Source organism: Elgaria multicarinata, chromosome 5, assembly GCF_023053635.1.
Source record: "Elgaria multicarinata webbii isolate HBS135686 ecotype San Diego chromosome 5, rElgMul1.1.pri, whole genome shotgun sequence".
In the NCBI taxonomy this organism is placed as follows: domain Eukaryota; kingdom Metazoa; phylum Chordata; class Lepidosauria; order Squamata; family Anguidae; genus Elgaria; species Elgaria multicarinata.
In genome coordinates this window covers 65,304,101-65,325,723 of record NC_086175.1, presented here as the reverse complement: position 1 = coordinate 65,325,723, position 21,623 = coordinate 65,304,101, and the positions used below count along the sequence as shown (strand labels likewise).

General features: G+C 40.0%; 1 protein-coding gene across 1 annotated transcript in view; it reads left to right on the top strand.

Annotated features, from left to right (window-relative positions):
• The window catches only part of CFAP47 (cilia and flagella associated protein 47), a 255,076-nt gene that overhangs the window by 15,780 nt on the left and 217,673 nt on the right, over positions 1 to 21,623 (top strand). The window contains exons 11-20 of the mRNA XM_063127690.1: positions 221 to 373; positions 1,761 to 1,944; positions 4,443 to 4,539; positions 10,123 to 10,339; positions 10,830 to 11,074; positions 12,561 to 12,691; positions 14,276 to 14,398; positions 15,121 to 15,252; positions 18,429 to 18,506; positions 19,939 to 20,083. Coding sequence (XP_062983760.1) covers positions 221 to 373; positions 1,761 to 1,944; positions 4,443 to 4,539; positions 10,123 to 10,339; positions 10,830 to 11,074; positions 12,561 to 12,691; positions 14,276 to 14,398; positions 15,121 to 15,252; positions 18,429 to 18,506; positions 19,939 to 20,083 — 1,505 coding nt within the window. The remainder of the gene's footprint in view (positions 1 to 220; positions 374 to 1,760; positions 1,945 to 4,442; positions 4,540 to 10,122; positions 10,340 to 10,829; positions 11,075 to 12,560; positions 12,692 to 14,275; positions 14,399 to 15,120; positions 15,253 to 18,428; positions 18,507 to 19,938; positions 20,084 to 21,623) is intronic.

The window sequence follows — 21,623 nt, the reverse complement described above, 5'->3', positions numbered from 1 at the left end:
TAAAGAAGATGTTTTCCTAATAGTTTCCTTTTTTTCTAATCAAATTGTAACTATTCTGTGTTATGATTGCCTTTACAAGGTCAAATGTGGTAATGATGAGTGGAATAATGGAGGCATATATAAAACATTTATATAGCAAAAGCAGTAATATTTTTGGTATGTAGTGCATAGTTAAATTGTCCATGCACTAATGAAGCTGTGTTTCATTTTACATATCTAGGACTATTTTCACAAAGGTTCCCAGGTATCGTTACGTGGATCCAGAGTTTTCTTACACTGTATACGAACAACTAGAAAAACAGGCAAATAAAGATTACTATGCAGACTATATCCGAAGTTTAAGACAGCGTCGTTTGCATAAAAAAGCTGCTCGGTAATGACTGTTTCCAAATAACTGCCCACATGCTAGAGTGCTGACACATTTCTCAGCTATGTGTTTCATTCTTTATTTTCCACTTTTTAAATGACCTACACATCCTAGTATGGCTAATGTGGACAGTAGTTCTGTGTACCTGAATGGGTCTGAGAACATTGAAGCCTATGTGGGTGACATTCAGAGATTCGGATCTTACTGGTTGTGTATGTGTGTGTGTGTGTGTGCATGCATGCCTGCCTGTTCAGAAGACACCTTAAACCACGGCTTTAACCATGGTGGTTAAGCCAGAAAGCCAGGCCGTGTTCAGAAGACACCTTAAACCACGGCTTTAACCATGGTGGTTAAGCCAGAAAGCCAGGCCGTGTTCAGAAGACACCTTAAACCATGGATTTAACCATGGTGAATAAGGCCTTTTGCTTTAATCACCATGGTTAAAGCCATGGTTTAAAGTGTCTTCTGAATGGGGTCTGTGTGTGTTTGTGTTTGGTCCATGGCTGTGACCTGACGTGCCAGCTAAATGATTTGACCTGTGTGGTATCTCTTTCACTCATCCCTCCACTCCCCACCCAAACCTTCATTAGATTCTTAACCATTTTGTGCTGCAAATACACGGAAGTCCAGATTTGACAACTCTAGAATTTTAAACCTGAATAAAAGACAAGGAGAAAGCCTATTCACACACCCCAATCAGCAAAATAAATACGTTAAATCTCAGATTTCAAGTGAGTCAGAACTATCCGTTCTACTCTGAAGGAATTACCTTCTATTTCTTTCGAAATGGTCAGCATCATGCAGACTTCAGGGTGACTCACACAGATATTTCCTGATATTATTAACAAGAAGCCAGGACATCCTTTGTCCACCCCCAGTCCAGATAAAGGTTTCAAACAGGAAAGCCTGACTGTGTTTAAATCCTTGGGCTGGCCAGTCTTCATGGAAAAATGTCCCACAGGTGTAGAACAGTCTTAGCCTAGTTATGGGCTCACATTATAAGCACATGGTGCACAGATGATATAGTTAAGAGGATGATGTCAACAATGCACATATAGTTGAGAAGGTGACGTTGCCTTCAGCATCACAGAGAACATATAGGAAAAATATCTTTGGGATATGTATGGCACAAGTCATTTGAAGAAGAGACATTTCATTTATATGTTCCATGATGGGTTTTATAATTAAAAATGAAAACTGTGTGTCAATAAGTATTGTCTAGAAGGCTTTAGAAAGACATTTGTTTTAGGAAATGTTTTTTTCCTTCTCGCTAGTGAATTAAGTTAATAAAAATATCTATTTGAAATGTTAATCAAAATATTTACTCCATATTTTAAAGTGAGTTTGCTACATAGCTGAATGTGACTTCACTCTCTATATTCCCACCCACTAGGACCTTTGAAATGCTTAATAATTCTGTGGATATTGGGTTAAAGCCAGCATCAGGGTTGAAATATCCGAGGGACAAGGTTGTACAGCAAGAAATATTGGAGGGAGAAGTTGCTTGCATAAGTGGAAATAGCCTGTTAACTAGCCAGCAGCTAACAGAAATGGAATCTAAATCCATAGCCAAAGAGGTAAGTTAATATGCTTGAATATGGTCTAGCTTGCTGATGGCTGCTCAAAACAGGATAGGCTTGCAATGTATACCTCTCTGCCATGTTCCCTCAGATAAACTGCAGCCTTGTCCTATGTAAGTTTGCTGAAGCCCCACAGAAATTAGTGGGATTTAGTCTCATAAAAATAGGATTGCAGCCTGAAAGTGTTATCACATCAACCTGGAGTTTCCTTTTGTCTAATGACCTCTACAGATCTTCAAAGTTGGGAGTTAGTTGGTCATCCCTTTTTCACTGCCTTCGCATTGGCTGATTCTTATGAAACATACTTCATTGGAATGCTGTTGACATGCAGATTCTACGAATAACAGCGGTTTTCACTATAATTCAAAGTTGGGAGTTTATTTATGTCCATTTTTTTTTAAAAAAAGTTAGGGAATTACCTATAACAATGCCCTATAAAGTTTTATTTTTAATATCAAAAATGTCAGGTATAATTAAAAATTAATTAATTGCAAAGTGGATCAAAATGAAATATGAACCCAAAAAAGTCTCTGTACACCCTTATAAATATAGGTGTAGGCAAGAGTACAATGATATGTCAATAACATATGGCCAGTAAACAAATCACGAAGGGATTAAGAGACACCTATAATTCAAAGTAACCCAGTCAAAGTTTAGATATTGCTCAAAAAGGAAGTCCCCAGCTGTTAAACTTAGCAAAATAACATTTAAAATTCACTTTACACCTTAAGTTTAGTTAAGCTTTTTGTTAGATTTGATTTTTCTCCATGAACTGTGTTTAAGCGGAAACAACTGCTGAAATTTTTTTTTATGCTAATTGCTCCATTGTTGCTATTTTATTGTAGGCTTCCAAGTAGCTTGCAGTATTTCTGTTGTAGGGATACATTATTTTACCAGCTCTGAATCCACAAAATGTGTCCCTGGAGAAAATTCACGTCCCACCACCTCCAGCTATGTAATACAGTTGACATTTGGCAATTATTTGTCGAAAGGTTGCTCAAAAAGATTTTTGGGCAGGGTCTAAGATATGAATATTGACCAAGGAAAAACCCTGCTTTTCCACTCGCCCCTGATGGCATTCTGTAAACGTTAAAAAGAGTCTAAAGAGTTTAAAAAGGGTAGTGTTTACACTGCCCAATTTATATGTCATGGATATGTGTGCTGCCTTCTCCACAGCTTCTTGTTCGTTCCTCCTGCAAAAATGGTGAAAAGGGATCGGGGCATATACTGATAGATTTTATACAAACGATCAAACCTAATAAGGCTAATATATATCAACTTATCAAATGGTGTTCCCATTTCTACAACTTCTCTACTTACTTATCTATGTACTAGTTGCAGTTTAAATGAATCCTTCTTGAATGCTAATGAAACAGTACTTCACTTGGGGTCCAGAAATGCCCCACTTTGCTGTATGTATTAGGATGTCTTTGGTGCTATGACCTAAGTAACAGTGGTGGGGCAAAGTGAAGCTGGGAGGCAATGTCTATATAAAAATGTGAGGGAGAGAAGTGGGAGCAGGTGGCAAAGAATGGGTAAACATTTAGTGAGCTGGGTTTGAGCTCCAGGAGAAGATGAGGTTGTCTTCTTGGATTAATTAGGGAAGAGTATTGTAAAAGCACAAAGAGGCAAGATTAAACAGAAGAAGGATGTCATGAGAAACTGAAAAATTTAACTGCTTGTTAAATTCCCATGAGTAGGTTTGAGTTGAGCAGTACCCTGCTGGTAACTTGTTGCTTGCAGTCTATGAGCAGGGCCTGCTCAACTTGAACCTCAAGCACCAGTGGTCATAACCCTTTCACCTGCCCACCCCCACCCCTAGAGCCTAATGACCTACTTGCAGTGGTAGGAAAGGCAGCTCAGGTTTCTTCATGTCTGTTTCTGTTGGGCAGAAGGCTGATCTACCCATGGAGGAGGTTTTCTCCAGCAGAAATTGATGTTAATAGTGTCTTTTTCTTGTTGGAGATGCTGAGACTGACCCTGACCCTTTCCTTGCAGGGAAGGGATGCTCCTCTAGGGAGCTGGAATACCTGCTCCTGCCTCTGCTGTTTTTCTTATTGCCGTAAGCAAGCTTTTGGGTCCTTGGCAAATAGGGGAGGGGAGCTGCAGAGGTAGGCACTCTGTGAGACCCTTAAACATTTTGCAGCCCTAGGTTCAAGTGCCTGCAAAAGTGCAATTCTTTTTGGGTTGAACTCCTTGATGCTTATGCATCCCTTAACAGAAGAGATCTGTAGAACGAAAGGAGAGACAGAATAAAGCAGTTAATGGAGGAGTTACAGAGCGTCCTAAGCCTGGGGAGTTTGGGCCTTTGGCACACCTGGCTGGTGCCAAGATTATGTTTTCCTGGCATGTGCTTTCTTCCACAAACCTCCATCCCTCTTTACTTACTCACCCAGGTTCTATGGATGGTGAATAGCTTGTGTACAGTGCTTATATATTAGAATGAAAGACTATTTGGTACTAGTATGCTGATATTCTGTTTGGCATTTTTATAGATTAGTGACGGGTTTCATCCTGTACCATCTTCTCCACAAGAGATTGAAGATTGCAGTTTAATATTGACAGCGAAGCAGCTTCACCAAATATTAATTGGTAAGGCTCTGATCTGCTGGTAAGGCTTTTCCTTCTTAAAACATTCAATTTTCTTGCAGAAAAAACATGTATTAGTATTGGTGGTGGTGGTGGTAGTAGTAGTTGTTGTTATTATTATTATTATTTCTATACTACCCCATAGTCAAAGTTCTCTGAGTGGTTTACAAAGACTAAAAACCATTAAAGATGTGATATGCAAAGTTTTAAAAAATATTTACATAAAAATAAATGCAGCTGGGGGTTGGACTTGATGGCCTTATAGGCGCCTTCTAACTCTACTATTCTATGAGTCTACGGCCCTTTCTACACCTAAGGATTGTCCCAGGCAAATGGAGGGATTGTCCCTGCCTGCTCCCGGGATCCCCTGTTTGTCATTTGGATGCACAGGGATGATCCCGGAAGAAAGAAGTATGGAGGAAGCTCTTGTTCTAGCCAGGGTGGAAGATTAGGGGGCAGTTTGTGTTTCTGCCTTTTCCAGTAGATTTTAGCTTTTTAAAATCGCTGCACCATTGAAAGCAATCGGAAGCAAAATGGCCACACAAACCTGAAGTTTTAGGACTGAGGGGGGCTTTGGATCCAGTAGATACGAACACATCCACAGAATATCATGGATTGGGCCCTACTGCCAGAGGTAGTGTATGCCTGCAGACATTTCCATGGGCGTTACCAGGGTCCTCTGGGGTGTACGTGCTGCCCCACCATCAGAGCTATTCTCTGTTGATGGAGGGATTCCTCCAACTGCTCCTAACACCCCCTCAGCCCACCTGCAGTGGGACAGTTAGGATTGCCCTCTTAGTTGTGGTGAAAACCTATGACGGTGCTTCACACATCACAAGGTAGAGAAGTGTAATGCTTCTGAATGGCCAAGGGCATACAGTTTCTGAATGTCTGATTCTTAGCATTTAGAAGTTTTCCCTGGAGAATATTTATTTATTTATTTCATTTTTATACCGCCCAATAGCCGAAGCTCTTGCTAAATGTTAAAAGTTTGGTTAGCTAAGTATTTTTTTATCTGCTCATCCTAGCTGAAGATTTTGTTTGTTTGTTTTATAAACATTTTTAAAGTTTTCACAAATAGCTGAATAAATAAGGGGTGGGTTCACTCATCATGCTAAGCTATCCTGCGAATAAGCCATGGTCAGTTGTTTGTTTGCAGAACAACCCATGATCCACCTGACAATCAGGCCTACCGTGGCTTGTCTCCCCTTCCTTCTACTACCGTTCTCCAGCTGGCTCCAGCACATATCCTAAGCACCAGCAGAACCTGTTATGTCCCTCTGCTCTGATCACCCCCCTTTTCCCCCTGGTTTTTAATTTTTTATATATTTTGGTGCCTCAAAAATGAACGAAGGGGGGCATAATTTTTTTAAATTATTTTTTGTCTGTCTTTTGCAAGTGTGTAAATGCACATTTATGGCTGTCCAATATGTATAGTCTTGCCTGGACAATTTCCTTATATGTTCCAGCTGCAAAAGGGAGCAGTGAAGTGGAGTATGAAAAATACAAGGAAATTGACAAGAAGAGACTGCATATAGGCTAATTTATGCACAGTTGTGAAGGACCAGGGAAGAAATAATCCTAAGAGAAAGGAGGGACCCAGTAGCACAATTCAGAAGCACTGAAAATGGGGCAGGTCAATTTCCTTTCATTACCTACATACAGGGTTATTTTAAAATGTTTTACACTAAATAAGTATTGAGTTAAAAAGAGTAAACACTCTCCTCTTTGCTGCTGCCTTTGGGGATTTTTTTGGTAGTACGTTAAAATCTTGGATTTCTCCATTGATTTCTATATGTCCCCATTTAAGCTATTTAAAAAATAGCTTCTCATTCAGAACCAGGAAATGATCTACACGAACAATGAGATGCCTCTACCCTTTTTATATTATTATTATTATTATTATTATTATTATTATTATTATTATTAATTTATTTATATAACACCATCAATGTACATGGTGCTGTACAGAGTAAAACAGTAAATAGCAAGACCCTGCCGCATAGGCTTACATTCTAATAAAATCATAGTAAAGCAATAAGGAGGGGAAGAGAATGCAAACAGGCACTGGGTAGGGTAAACAGGCACAGGTAGGGTAAAACTAACAGTATAGAGTTCAAACAACATCAAGTTTTAAGCTTTAGGAAAAAGAAAAGTTTTTAGCTGAGCTTTAAAAGCTGCGATTGAACTTGTGGATCTCAGATGTTCTGGAAGAGCGTTCCAGGCATAAGGGGCAGCAGAAGAAAATGGACGAAGCCGAGCAAGGGAAGTAGAGACCCTTGGGCAGGTGAGAAACATGGCATCAGAGGAACGAAGAGCACGAGCGGGGCAATAGTGTGAGATGAGAGAGGAGAGATAGGAAGGAGCTAGACCGTGAAAAGCTTTGAAAGTCAACAGGAGAAGTTTATATTGGATTCTGAAGTGAATTGGAAGCCAATGAAGAGATTTCAGAAGTGGAGTAACATGATCAGAGCGGCGAGCCAAGAAGATGATCTTAGCGGCAGAGTGGTGGACCGAGACCAACGGACTGATGTGAGAAGAAGGAAGGCCAGTGAGAAGAAGGTTGCAGTAGTCCAACCGAGAAATAACCAGTGCATGAACAAGCGTCTTGGCAGAAGAGACAGACAAAAATGATCAAATCCTGGCAATATTATACAGGAAAAAACGACAGGATTTAGCTACTGCCTCAATATGAGGAATAAAGGAGAGCGAGGAATCAAATATAAAGCCAAGGCTACGAGCTTCCTTGACCGGAGTAAGCGTAACATCATTGACAGTAAGAGAGAATGAGAGATGAGGGGAAGGTTTAGGAGGAAAAATAAGCAATTCAGTCTTTGCCATATTAAGTTTCAGACGACGATGAAGCAGCCAAGTTGAGATATCTGAAAGACATGCCGAGATACGATTGTGAACATCAGGAGAAAGCTCCGGAGATGAGAGATATAATTGTGTATCATCGGCATACAGATGATATTGGAGGCCATGAGATTGAATAAGAATACCCAAGGGCAACATGTATAAGGAAAACAACAACGGGCCAAGCACCGAGCCTTGCGGGACCCCTACTGAAAGGGGAAAAGAGGAAGACGAGCTGCCATTAGCCAACACGCTGAAAGAGCAACCCGCTAGATAGGAGGCAAACCAGTTATAGACAGAGCCACAAAGTCCAAGGTCATGAAGGGAATCTAAGAGAAGATCATGATCAACCGTGTCAAAGGCTGCAGTTAGATCAAGGAGAATAAAAATGGAGTAAAGGCCTTTAGACTTGGCAGTAAGAAGATCATTGGTGATCTTAGTAAGGGCTGTTTCAGTGGAATGCAAAGGACGGAATCCAGATTGAAAAGGATCCAGAGCAGAGTTACTAGACAGAAAGTCAAGACAACGAGAGTAGACCACACGCTCCAGGATCTTTGAAACAAAAGGCAACAAAGAGACAGGTCGGTAGTTCGACAGAGATAGCCTATCAAGAGTAGGTTTCTTGAGAATGGGAGAGACTGTAGCATGTTTAAAAGCAGAAGGAAATGAACCCGAGGACAGAGAAAAATTAATAATATGAAGCAAGGAAGGGAGGGTAGCGGGAATAAGATTTATAAAGACGCGAGAAGGGATCGGATCATGAGAACAAGTGGAAGGCTTCGAAGAGCGTAGTATTGTAGATAGTTCATCAGCTGAGACCGAAGGAAACGCAGAGAAATTTGCAGGAGGAACTGACAGATGAGGAACAGGAACTGGCCAGATCAGAGTGAATAGTTTGGATTTTAGCATTGAAAAAAGAGGCAAAGTTATTAGCAGACAGAGAGGCGGGGAGAGATGGTGGATTAGGCTTCAGAAGAGAATTGAAGGACGCAAAGAGCCGCTGAGGATGCCTAGCATTTGACTGGATCAACGTTGAGTAGTACTGCTGTTTGGCCAGTGAAATGGCAGAAGAGAAAGAGGAGAGTACAAATTTGTAATGGACAAAGTCCGCCCAGTCCCTGGTCTTACGCCAAAGGCGTTCAGCTGCCCGGGAACAAGAGCGAAGGTAGTGGAGGGAAGAGGTGAGCCACGGTTGGGGTTGAGAAGGGCGAACTATCCGAGTTGTAGATGGAGCAAGATTATCAAGAGTTGAAGATAAGGAGGAATTAAAGAAGGAGACAGCTGAGTCCAAGGAGACAGCCGAAGAGACAGAAGGAAGAGAGGAGGCTAGAGACTGAGAAAAAGCCTCATAGTTGATAGATTGCAAGTCACGACAAGAGCGAGAAGCGGGACGTGAAGGAGGAGGATTGTGAGTAATATTGAAAGAAACTAGATGATGATCTGACAAAGGAAAGTCAGCAGTAGAAAAGTCCAAAACAGAGCAATTCTGAGTGAGAACAAGATCCAGACAGTGATACAGTGTGTATCTCTTCTTCCATCAGCCACTGTATTCCATTCCCACTCCCATCTGGTTTTCTAGGGTTCCCCCCCCCCCTAACTTTAGTCAGCATTCTATGCAGGTTGAGCATGCTCAGTCCTCATTGGGCTGTTTTGGGAGGTTCTCCCACCACCCCTTAGGGTTTTTCCCCTAAAGATCTTTTGTACTTCTGTAAATCTTGGGGTTTCCTCAAGTCTGCCCATTCTTCCCTGGTTTGCATGGGTGCTGCCATTTTGGCTATTTAACCCCAGGCAGTCTCTCCTGAAGATCAAAAATGTAATAAAAGATTAGATATGGTTAATCAATTAATTCAAAGGAAAGGTTTTTGGAATGCACACTTACCTGGTAGTAAACTATACTGAACATAGTAGTTCTTTCACCTGAGCAATCATGCATAAGATTGCTGTGTAAATCAAGATGCAAAAATATCACTGAAACCATCAAAATCTCTTATTAGTCGCTAAAACCATTACTATTATTTTCTAGCCTCCCAAATGTGCACAAATTTCTTCTTCTACTGCCTTATCTTAATATCTGGGCAATGTGGCTCAAAGCCCCAGAAAAATTACTAGTACTGTTCTTGGCTGTTTCCAATCTACACATCCAAAGGTGTCCTGAGAGAGACCTGGCTGAATTATCCAGCAAGCCAATGAATCCTAAGTAGGTGAAACCCCAGAGGTTTTTGGTGCATGTTTGTCTCAAGCCAAATTGTCTTAAGATGCTGGTCTATGTAAGACACTTCAATGCTCTTCAGATTGCTCAGATGGGGAAATTCTTACTTGGCCAATGAGAAGGACAACTGAGGAATCCCAGACTGCAGTGATGGAGGTTGGGGTGGGGTCACTCTGAAGAACAACTACGTTCTGCAGTCAGATTTCCAGTCTAAAAGGCCAGGTGATATGGACTACAAGAGGCCAGGACCATCAGTTTCCCACCTCACCTCTTTCTCTTTCACCTGTCTACAAATAAAGCCTCCTCCCTAAGGAATAGTGTCAGGTAGCTTATTGTGATTTGATCTTCCTCCCCAAAGTCTATTTTATTTATTTATTTATTTATTTATTACATTTCTATACCGCCCAATAGCCGGAGCTCTCTGGGCGGTTCACAAAAATTAATTAATGCTATACATTTTGTGATTCTTAGCTGAGTTTCCCTATTTTGTAACTCAACCATCTGCTTTCCATTGTTTCCAGGCCCCTCCACTATTGACTTTGGAGACGTTTGTGTGCATTCTACATCTACCAGAAAATTGTATATCATAAATAATCTTCCCAGGCATGTTTGGATACAAATAGAAGTTGAGAGTGAAGAACTGCAACAGACCAGTCCTTTGTCTCACGTCATCCCACCATTTACAAAGACTTTTATTCCAGTTGTTTTTGAGAATGACAAATTGGGAATGTTTCAAAAGTAAGACTTCTTATTTGACTCTATCTAGTGGTCATTATAGCTTAAAATCTATAAAGAGAATTCTTTGAGCAAAGCAATCTGGGTGGGAGGAACACTTATGCCTCGTTGTGAAGTAGTAGTGATTCAGACGATGTACATGCATTTATAAGGCATCTCAGAAGAGGCAGTGCTACCTATGTGAGAGAAAAGGGGAATGCCATCTATAGTTTTAAGTATGTCTTTTAAATTTTTTAAAATAATAATCTGCTACCCCAGTAATTGAGGCAGCTTCTTTAGTCACTCAGGTTTTTAAATAGATTATTCGTTTTCAGAAGAAAGGCGTACAATATTTTTCAAGGCTATTTTAAGATATGGCAAATATTTAGTGATGGCTTAACATATCAAGCTTTTTAAAGAGTGTTTAATAATATGTTTGAATTGTCCTTTTTGTGATTACATCACTGATACTAAAATGGCTCATGTGATGAGGAAAATCTTTTCTGTGTTACAGGTCTTTTATGTACTCCATAAACCAGCATCACACTGGACACGTGTTAGTGGTAGCAAAAATAGTACCTGTTGCCTTGGAGTTATCTACAAGGGAATTGACTTTAAATTCTGCTTATAACTTCTTAGCAGAATATGGATTTAGAGCAACAGTCACTCTATACAATCGTAAAAACTACCCTGCAGAATTCTCCTGGAAGCCTGTAATCACTGATCAAGGAATGACATTTTCTATATGCCCAGACAAAGGTAACATATATTATGAGATTATTTCAAGCAATGAGCAGATAATGAAATGTGTGGTTTAAGTAAGGCTAGTATTTTAAAGTAAGGCTAGTATTTTAAAGTGTTGAAGGGGAAAAGTCACATCTGTCACAGGGCCACTCTTCCTCAAAAAGAAAGTGCACAGAGAGGTGTGAATAGGTTTGTTGCTCAAAACCTTTGATCAGTTATATATTTACAGCTACTTAAGTTATCTATGACATCCTTCTTCCAAAGAGCTCAGGGTGTCATACATGTTTCTCACTCTATCTGTTTTATTCTCACAACAACCCTGTCAGGTAGGTTAGGCTAAGAGATGGTCACACCCCAAAGACACTGTGTGAACTTCATGGTGAGGATTTAAACCCACATCTTCCAAGTCTCAGTCTGACACTATTATTCCATAGTGGGTCAGTTATTAATTTGATAATCTAGTTTAAAGACAACTTATTGGAGCTGTTTAAGGGATTGGTTGATTAATTAAATTTCCATAAAACTGAGATTTCTGATTTTTAAAGAGCCTGTGTTTTAATTATTTGTAGGTACACTTGTTTTTAAAACGTTAAATAACAATATATGTAACACAACATTTACTCGCTGTTCTGTATTCAGGATTAAAGAATTTCCTCCGCCTATGGATTAGCCAAAGGCTAAGAAACAACCTGTTGTTTCTGTGCAACTGCACCATTTCCATACATTGTGCAACCTTTCAGTATCTCCCTGGAGCGGTTAGTTAAGATAGTGATCCATCATCAAATAGTAATTCTCATGTAGTTTGTGTTGCCAGGCAGAATTGTATGGTTATCCTACTTTCTTTTCCTTCCCCCTCTTCCAAATGTGCTCAACAAGAACCTTTTTTAGGCACTAGAAAACCAAGAACTATATCTTGTGGAAGGCACCCAAACAAAGGCATGTCTGATGTCATTGACTGGATGGTTTGCATAAAGTGATGTAGGCAGCCACCTAATATGGATGGAGTTTTGTTGTTGTTTTGTGTACTTGTCTGGGTAATGGTGATTGTAATCGTTCCCTTCCCAGTTTTAGTCTCGGCAAATATCACAACCTCTGCATGACAATTAACTTTAGGAAAGACGAGAAACCACCGAGACCTGTAAGCATTTCTTAGCTGCAAACAAAAATGCACCAGTCAGAGAATATTTTGAAATATTGCAGATTGGCTTTGGGTTAGTGTGATGAGAGTCCTATTTCTAATCAGTGTGGAGAAGTTTGATGAATTTAACTGATTGGCTTGATTAATCTTGCAGTCCTATTTAAAACACACACACTTTTGTACAGTAATCAGTCCTTATGTTTTGTAGCCCAAACACAACTAGCATTTCTTCAACAAAATCTATTCATAAACTGGAGATTTGGAGAGAATAATTTAAGAAAAAATTCTAATCACTTTTCATCTTCCATAAGCTTTATATTTTTAGTAGCTGTAAACTCTTATTCCTTCTTCTTATTAATTTAGGTGTTGTAGAAGCATGTAAAGACCTAGAATGCGAAGTAGTTTGGCATCCAAGTTTCTCCTCTCCATCAACAGGAGAATTTGACTTGTGCGTGCATCAAGGAAAAACACTTAAACTTAAATGTTTTGCAAAGGTAATCATGTAATCTTCTACTATATGGCTTGTGCTTTTTCCAGTTTGCCTTGGCAAAATCTGTCTCCTTTTGTTACTAACGTGGTTTAACATTGCAACTTTATTTAAGCAAAGTAAAAGAAATATCTGTTAAAGCAGAATGAATATTAAAATTAGGCAGTCTGTGGTGCAGATTATACAGTTTGGGCTAGGCCCCAAGCTCACAGGGGAAGTGGACTGCAGCAGTGATAGTTACCGCATTGTAAAGGCAAGTGGGAGAGTTACTTCTGGCAAAGTCAGGTCAAGTCAAGCAAGGCTATTATACCTGGTCAAGTCAAGTTAGGTCAAGTCAATTCAAAAATAGCAGGGATTGGTTTAGACAGGCAAAGCATTCAGGACCTTGGACAGATCACTGTGGGAAAACTGGCTGGGGTGTTTTCACCTTTAGAAGTAAAGCCTTGCTTCAGCAAAGTCTTACAATGGCTGGCCTGTCCCACTGTTTTCCCTGCCCATTCTGAGGAGCTTCTGTGCCCTTAAAGCACTACTGCCTGGTTCTGGTTCCTACAGCTTGGTGGTGACAGGGGCTGCTGTGGAAGTGAGTCTTCTGATTCTCCCTTCAAAGGGAAGGAGGCCAGCTAGTATGGGAGATATGCAGGGCAGCCACTTGGTCCGTACCTACACCAGACATTAGAAGATAGATATGTTCTCATCAGCAGATGAAGCCTTTGGCAGGTATTCTCCCTGCCAGGGCAGGGTGGCTCAGAACATAAATTCACTGGTGAGTGCAGAATTTCCATTTCTCTGGCCTTTAGTAACCTGGCCAGGTTAATAGACGTCAGGGGAGAAAATCCCAGAGAGCTGCTGTGGACTGGCTGCAGCCACTGCCACCACCTGCCCTCTTTCTCTGATCAGCTGTGGTGGGACTGGGCCCTCTTGGTAGCTTGGCTTTCTTTGTAGAATTGGCCACCTGCCCTCTGTCCAGTGGATGAGCAGTAGGAGAAATCTCTGCTCCTTATGTGCATGCCAAGCCATCCACTTATTCATGTCAGGTCTGCCTTGGGTGAGGGACACTTGTGCAGCCCTTTCTCATATTGACAATTCTCTAGAATGACTTGTGAGAACACTTCCATGGTTTACAGTGGTAAAATGGGAAGTAGTTGTCGCTTTGATTGTTTATTCTCCAATTTAGAAATGTCTTGGAGTTGCTCAGTTGATATTTTCCAGGCCACTTGCTGAATGAGTCTAGTTCATCTCCTTGTTCCTCCAGAGACCATCGGTTCTTTCCCTTCTTGTTATTTCTCCTTCTAACCATTACAGTATCTTGCAGTTTGCTATTTTCTTTCCATTTCATAACATACAGCTTGCTAAACTTCTACTCCAACCTTCACTGCTTCTGCAAACTGAGTCGAGCCTTTGCCTCTTGCATCTCACCTCCCAAAGCACCGTATCCCTGCTATGTTTGTTTTGGCATTTCTGAGTGTTGGTTAGTAGACAATTCATGCTCCCATCCTTGCCTGGTTTCTGTAAAATCAAAAGAGAGTCTGAGCGTGTGCTGGAACATGTCAATTGATGCTAATGCATTATTTTTATTTGTTCTCACTATTAGCTTGGCTCCACTAGTGTTCAGTTTAAGGAACAAAGGATCACGTTTAATCATGCTCCTCTACATTTAACTACCTGCAGAACAGCTATTCTTCAAAACATGGGGCATAACCATGCATACTTCCAGGTGAGGCATACAGTGTGGTTAACAGTGCGCATATAGCTGTGTAACCCTGCCCCAAATTTACCCCAACACTGCTTTTGGAATGCTCAACATAATGATCTGGAATTAGGAGTGAGCAGAGAAATGGCCAAGTTTGCTGACGACACCAAATTATTTAAGGTTGTTAAAACACAAAGGGATTGTGAATGTTTTCAGATGGGTGCTGAAAGCCTATTTATTCTAGGAGGCATTTTATAATTGTTTCTGTTTTAAATGGATCATATGTTTTATGCTAGTTTTGATGCTGCTATGTTTTCAATGCAATATATTTTAGCCTGTTTTTATTGTTCACATATTTTAGTTTTTTGTAAGATGGTTTGTTAATTTGTGTTAAAAGTCTAACTTTAATCATTTAAGTACACAACCCTATGCATATTTAGATAGAAAGTCTTATGCATGTTTAGACTGAAAAAAGTTCTACCATTCCCAGCATCCCTCTAGCCAGCTATGCTGGCAATTGTAGAACCTTTTTCAATCTAAACATGCATAATATTGCACCCTAATTAAAGCAATACATGAAAAAGATGTCACATAGAAATCAAAGGTGCAAAGTTAAAGTTGCATGAAAGTGAGAGATGTCTTTTTAGCTCATAGTTAGTTACATTTTATCAGGAAACAGCTAGGCCTATTTCTTTGCAGCAGACCTCCTAGGAAATAGATTTTATAATACTTGTTTTTACTGGCAGGTCCTTGATGCCAACCCTCTTCCTGGAATGATTATCACTCCTTTTCAGGGTGTAGTACCTGTGGGAGCCCGCACTGAAATAAAAATCTACTTCAGACCGAATGCATTAATGAAATTTGATAGCAGAGTGGAGGTATTCAAATCTGAACAGCTGACTTGAAGATTTTATTAGCCTTGAAAAGATACTTATATTTTAATACACTAATGCTTTCCTTTTTTTGCCAGTGATTGGTTGAGCTTCTGTGATGTCATGAAAAGCTTGTTAATGTTTTATGTGCTATGGCACTAAAACAGACAGCAGTAGAATCTTTGGAATAGTTCAGGTTCTGTGAGGGTAATGATCTGTCTGCCCGGAAAAACCTCAAAATACTCTAGGTATAGAAAGAACATGGACATGGAAGGGAGGTTTAGGATTGGGAAGTTGGATAGGAAAAGATCTCAAAAGGCAAGGGGTCCATTTCATTTTCATTTCATTTATTACATTTCTATACTACCCAAAGCTCTCTGAGCAGTTTGCAAAGATTAAAAACCTTAAAAATATAATAATATTTATATATAATATAAAAACATTTACATAGAAATATCCAAATATATAAACAGACAAAACACACACACATATGGAAGGACTAGATTTGCTGATAGAAGGACTGAAAAATTGGAATATCAGGAAAAAATATAGGAAGTCACAGACGGTGAAGTTTTTCGCAGGCAGCGAGACCCCAGAGGCAGAAGGAAATGGACTGTATTTCATGAATTGTTTTGAAGCAGCTGGTCTAATTCACTAGAGAGAAAGAGAGAGAGAGAGAGAGAGAGAGAGAGGTGAGATGTCCCCTGAGCTCATTTGCTCCATGCAGCCTTTCTCAATGGGATATGTTAACACCATAGAGAAAATGACTGGAGAGGCAAAAGCATTCAGTTTCACTGCCTCCTGATAATTTAATCATCTTAAAGGAATCAGGGGTGTTAGATTTGCACTGGCCCCTATTGGGGATGACTTCTTTCTATAAGAATATTTATAACGTGCTTTGGTTTCAGCAACTTTTAAAGTAGCTAACAAAAGAAATAGTAAATACACATAAAACAACCAGTGTGGTGTAGTGGTTAGAATGTTGGACTGGGTCTCAGGAGATCCAAATTCTAGTCCACACTCAGCTATGAAGCTCACTGGGTGACTTTGTTCCAGTTAGTGACTCTCAGCCTAACCTACCTCATAGGGCTGTTGTGAAGATAAATGGAGAGGAGGAGGACAGTGTAAGCTGTCCTGGGTTCCTTGCAAGAGGGGAAAAAAGGCAGGATATAAATGTAATAATAAATAAAAATAAATAGATATGAAAACAACCAAATACAATAAAATCAGTTGTAAAAAAATAACCAAACCAGCTGAGCATTTATTTATTTATTACATTTATATACTGCCCCACAGCCAAAGCTCTCTGGGCGGTTTACAACAGTAGAATCAAACCTGCTGAACAGACAAGGAGCATTGCGTTGGCAGTGTTGGCTGGAGGTGGCGAGGATGGCACAGGGACCAATCATAGTGAGAAGTAGGTTAATTATCGCCACAGTTTTTATTGACTACAGATTGGCATAGGGCAAGGATCTATTGAATTCAGAGATTTGTGAGTAAAGTACTGCTCACAGAATTTCTGTTCCCATGAACAAAAGAGGTAGGAACTTATTTTCACCAATTCCCTCTATAGCCCCCTACACACCCCGGAAATCTACTCCTGGGGGTTGGGGGACCATCCAGAACAGCATGGGATGTGTGTGTGTTTGGGGCAGGGAAGTAAAGATGGAATCTGTGAAAACACAGGGACTTTCTACTTCTTGCACGAGGGTTCCACTGAATAAGAATCTATCTTTTAGTGAATACTCCCAACCATTTCAGCTTGACTTCCATTAATTCTTTGACAAATGTATTGTTATCCTATTAGAGTTCAAGTTAATAGTCTCACTTCTCACAGCAATATGTATGTACTATGTGGTCTTGCTAGAATTTTGGATGTGTTCTTGTGTAGAACTCCATTTTCTTTCTAATTATTGCTATGGTTAAATGATATCTCTGTGTTAAGTAGAACAGCCTTCTTAAGTTGATTTGGGGACAAATTTGTTTCTTTCAGAGATGTTAAAACCAGTTCCTCAGTCAAGCTGTTATTAATACTCAAGCCTTTTTTTTATAGAGGAACTGCTTGATGGGGCTTAGGCTATTCACACTTTTCCTGAGCAACTGCCTGTAACTGGACCAAGTAGCCTCTGATTATAATTTCAGCTTATACCAAAACAGCTTAATAGCAGTTTTTGATATAGCAATGGGGTAGCTCATGCATACATCTTTCTTGGGAATCCTAGGGATGATTTTATGCATGTTTCGTAAACACAGCAAGATGGGGATGGAAGAAACGTGGATGCTGCATGTTACCAGCAGCTGACGCAGACATTAATTACTGCAGCCCATTCTCCTATTCAAATAACTGTTCATGCAAGAGGAGAGAATGGAAGATGGTGTAGATCACATATCTGAGTAGTTATTGCTATGGATATCCTACTTGCAGTAAAATTTGCCATGACTCTAACTGTGATGGGTTGCGATATGATTTATTATGGTTATCCTTGTGTCCTATGTTGAATATGTACTGCCTTTTTAGAATACTTGTTTCTTCGTGTAACTACTGCATCATTGAATGTGATTGAATGAGATTCTATGACAAATCTATGGCCATATTATGCTGAGGTACTTGGATTTAGGCTGACTCAATCCCATAGGCTTAAAATAGTTTCATTTTGAGAACTGTTAGAGATCATTTTAAATGTTCATGTTAAAGAGTACTTTGTGTCCAGCAGTCCATTTCTGGCAAACTCTGTGCTTGAAATATCTGTTGGCCCTGTTTAAGAAGGGATATTTTTTTCCAGATTCTGCTGGTGTCAAAACACAAATTAAAAGGGAAAATTTTGAAACCCTGTAATCCAGTACTATTTTGTTTATTTTGAACGTCTTTTTAATGGTTGTGTTTTTTTATTCTAGACCAGGTGTATAATTCTTCTTCTCCACTGTATTCTCAATATGCAATAAACATCCATATTTTGACAACTTTGGTCCAGCAATAGTTGCCAGTGTTTGATGTTCGTTATCTACTAAGCAGTCACATGTAAATCTGCATTATGTCAATGTCACCTGCTGTATTATAGAAAACAAATACTTTTGATTTCTTATGTACAGCAACCCAGGAACTTCCACATTAGAAATAGTGTTTTGCAGTGGTGATGTAGTGGCAAAATAGATATATGTTTTCACTTCCTCCCATTAATTAGGTAGCAGTACGGAATGCAAAATCTTTGGAACTTAGGATTGGTGGATCTGTCGAGGTTCCTGACATAGATATCAGTGTGGTAAATATGTGACATTCTTTATTATGCTGACTTTTACATTTATAAGATTTATAGCACTAGGTTTTGTATATCTACTGTAGGTGATCTAGGGCACTATCCAGGAAAAACAGTTCCCCCCCACAAGTCCTTTTATTTTCAGTGGAGGGTATGTAAGCATAGGCTTAAAAAGGGTTTTATCTTTGGCTGGATACCCTCACATATGTACCCTTAGGCTGAAAACAAATAGTGGTGTGTTGTTGCTAAAACATTATAGTACTTACAGAAATAGTACGAATAGGGGTGTTGGTGAATGTCTGAAAGCTTGAGCTTGAAGAAGAACTTCTGGAACTCCTGAAAACCTCTCTCAATGGAGAGGCAAGCTTTTTTGAGTCCCCCAAGTCCTTCTCCCGCCAGAGTATAAATTCTTTCCCACCCACCTAGCCCTTAGTATTAGGCCAGAAGGTGCTCCAGTTTCTCTCTTGCCTGTGTCAAAGGCAGCCAAGGATTGTGGGAAGTTTTCAATTCCAGGCTGCATTGCTGCACCCCCAAAAACAATATAGGATGGTGAGTTTTTTTAATCCTGGCAAGACAATATAAATAATAACACCTGCACTTGCTGTCTTTGCCAAAGAAGATAATTTATGCTGGCAGAGTTGTCAACACATTTGTTCAGCGGAACTAAAGGTTGCCCACTCTCTAAGAGGTACTGCATAGTGGGTGTCTGAGACTGGATTGGCTGTCTTTGCAGCTGAGGGTGGCACATGCTGTCAGCACATTCAGTCCTTGGCTGCAAAGGAAGCCCAGCCTCAAATACCGTTTGTTAGAGAGTCTCCAAGATTGGGCTACCTTTGCAGCTGGTGTCTTGTTCAGGCTGGGTCCCAAGCTCACAGAGGAAGCAGCCTGTAACAGTGGCACTTACAGCAGGTAAGGCAGAGGCATAGCCAGTCAGGTCAGATTGTGACAGATAAGGCAGAGGCATGTCTGGGAAGGCCAGGTCAAGGCCGGTGGCAGCAGGGTCTGCCTTAGAGAAGGCAGAATCAGTCAGAATGTTGGCTAGAGCACTGTGATGAAGATGGCTAGAATGCTCTCACCCATGAAAGGTGAGCTGTTGCTTTAGCATGGTGCACAGGCCAGACTAATCCGTTGGCCTCGCCCAGTTGGAGGAGATTATGTCTTTAAAGGGCCATTGCCTTCTCCTGCAGCTATTGGTTCCTACAGGATGGGACTGATATGGGCTTCTAAATCCGCACCTTGATTCTGCTACATTTAAAACACTACTGGGGGGACTCGAGACAGTGAATAGAGTAATGATACACTACTGTCATATGTTCTATATGGTCAATTTGCTCTCTGTTCTCACCCTATTCTGCTTTTTTAGTATGGCGGTTAGCAGATCTAGTCGCGTATCTTTGTCCTAAATCATTAACATGCTCCTTTCTTATTTTTTTTAAAGCACTCCTTTATTTTCCCTGGAGTTTATCTTGGCTCTACCCAAGAAATTCCATTTTCTATTGAGAACAAAGGAAAGGCACGTGCCAGAGTGACAATGGATTTATCAAGACATGATGACTTTACATTACGTTTTGCTCTCCAGTCAGGTATTTCTTTGTTTATGAACTATAATTAAATGGAAAAGGTTGTTGGGTAAAAGAAGGAAAGGCTAAATGTAACTGGTTCCCTAGTAAATAGCTTAGTTTTTAAGCAAGGAAACCTACTTCATGAATGAAGCAACTAGTAAACTCTTCTATAGTGTCCTACCCAACTTCAGTCAGGTATGTAAACATACATCTAGCATTCATTTAGTAAAATTGTTAAAGCTTGTCATCCTAAATGTGATTAAAACCAGTGCAAACCAGCTTTAGGCCTGTGCATAGACTTCTGACTCCTTGTGTCCCACAGTAGAGCAACACCTAACATGAAAATATGCAGGACTTTCCCATGAACTAATTGCACAAACGAAATAATGGTTATTTCATCAGCCACAGAGTCACAAGGCAAGAGCAGTCAAAGCAGTGGCTGCCGCTCTAGTCCAGCTGGCAGGATAGATTTCCAGCAGCAATGGCTGATGGGATATTAGCAGGAGGACTGAGTGGGGAGAGAGGGTGAGGGATGAGTGAATCGACGCAGTCAACTTAACGCTGATCCTAATCCTCACCACGGTTGATTACTATCATGTTGTGTGGGGCGTACCCACTAAATAAACAACTGTCAAGTTGATTATTACTCCACAGTTGACTATTGCATTGTCTGAATGCAGCCACAGTGTTCTTGAGACTGTGCTCTGGTCTTGAATATATTGGAATCATTTTGCCAGTATTTTCTGGTGAGATGACTTGACATATTCTGTGATCATTTTCTTTGTATTTTTTACCTTTAAGGTCCTACACTACATCTTTCTCTCTCAGAGATCTCTTTATATCCAAGGTTGTCTTTCATTTGTGACAAATATGTTTATTCAATATATGATGCAGATATCCTTCGGACATTTTAAGTTGCTGTATAATTTAAAGTTCAGTCTAATTTTTAGGAAAAGCCTTACTGTAAATAACATACAATCGTTTTGGTTTGTTTTTGATATGGGAATCAAACCCACTTGATTTCATTTTATGATGAATAGTTTGATTTGGTTTTATTTCGATACTTTCCAAACTGGGAGACCACACACCTTTGCAAGTCTTCCATGACATCATTGCACCTGCACATGTGGACTTGCAATTTGGAAACTGGTGAAATAATTGCACATTTAATTTATCACATGGCAAAGTCAAGTTGGATTGTCTTCTCCATGACAGAAATGAGCCCGCTATGGTTGTTTGAAACTATCCCATTTTTGCCTGGTAAAATATGTTAGCCTGAAACCATGGCCATGTAACTAGCCAATAAGAATTTACAACAAAATGGTACTACTGCTATAGAAAGGCATATACCGTTGTTCTATTTTTATATATTTTGGTGAGCTTTGAAGTTTTTTAAAGGAACAGCTTACATCAAGATCATTTAAGATTGTTTACTTCTGTCTTTCCCTGTAAGCTTCATTGCTGTTTATACACCACAGGGAACATGCTTGTACTGTTGTTGATGGCTGAGATAGATATGTAAGAAGCAAGAAGACTGTAAATACATAAAAATACTGTAGCA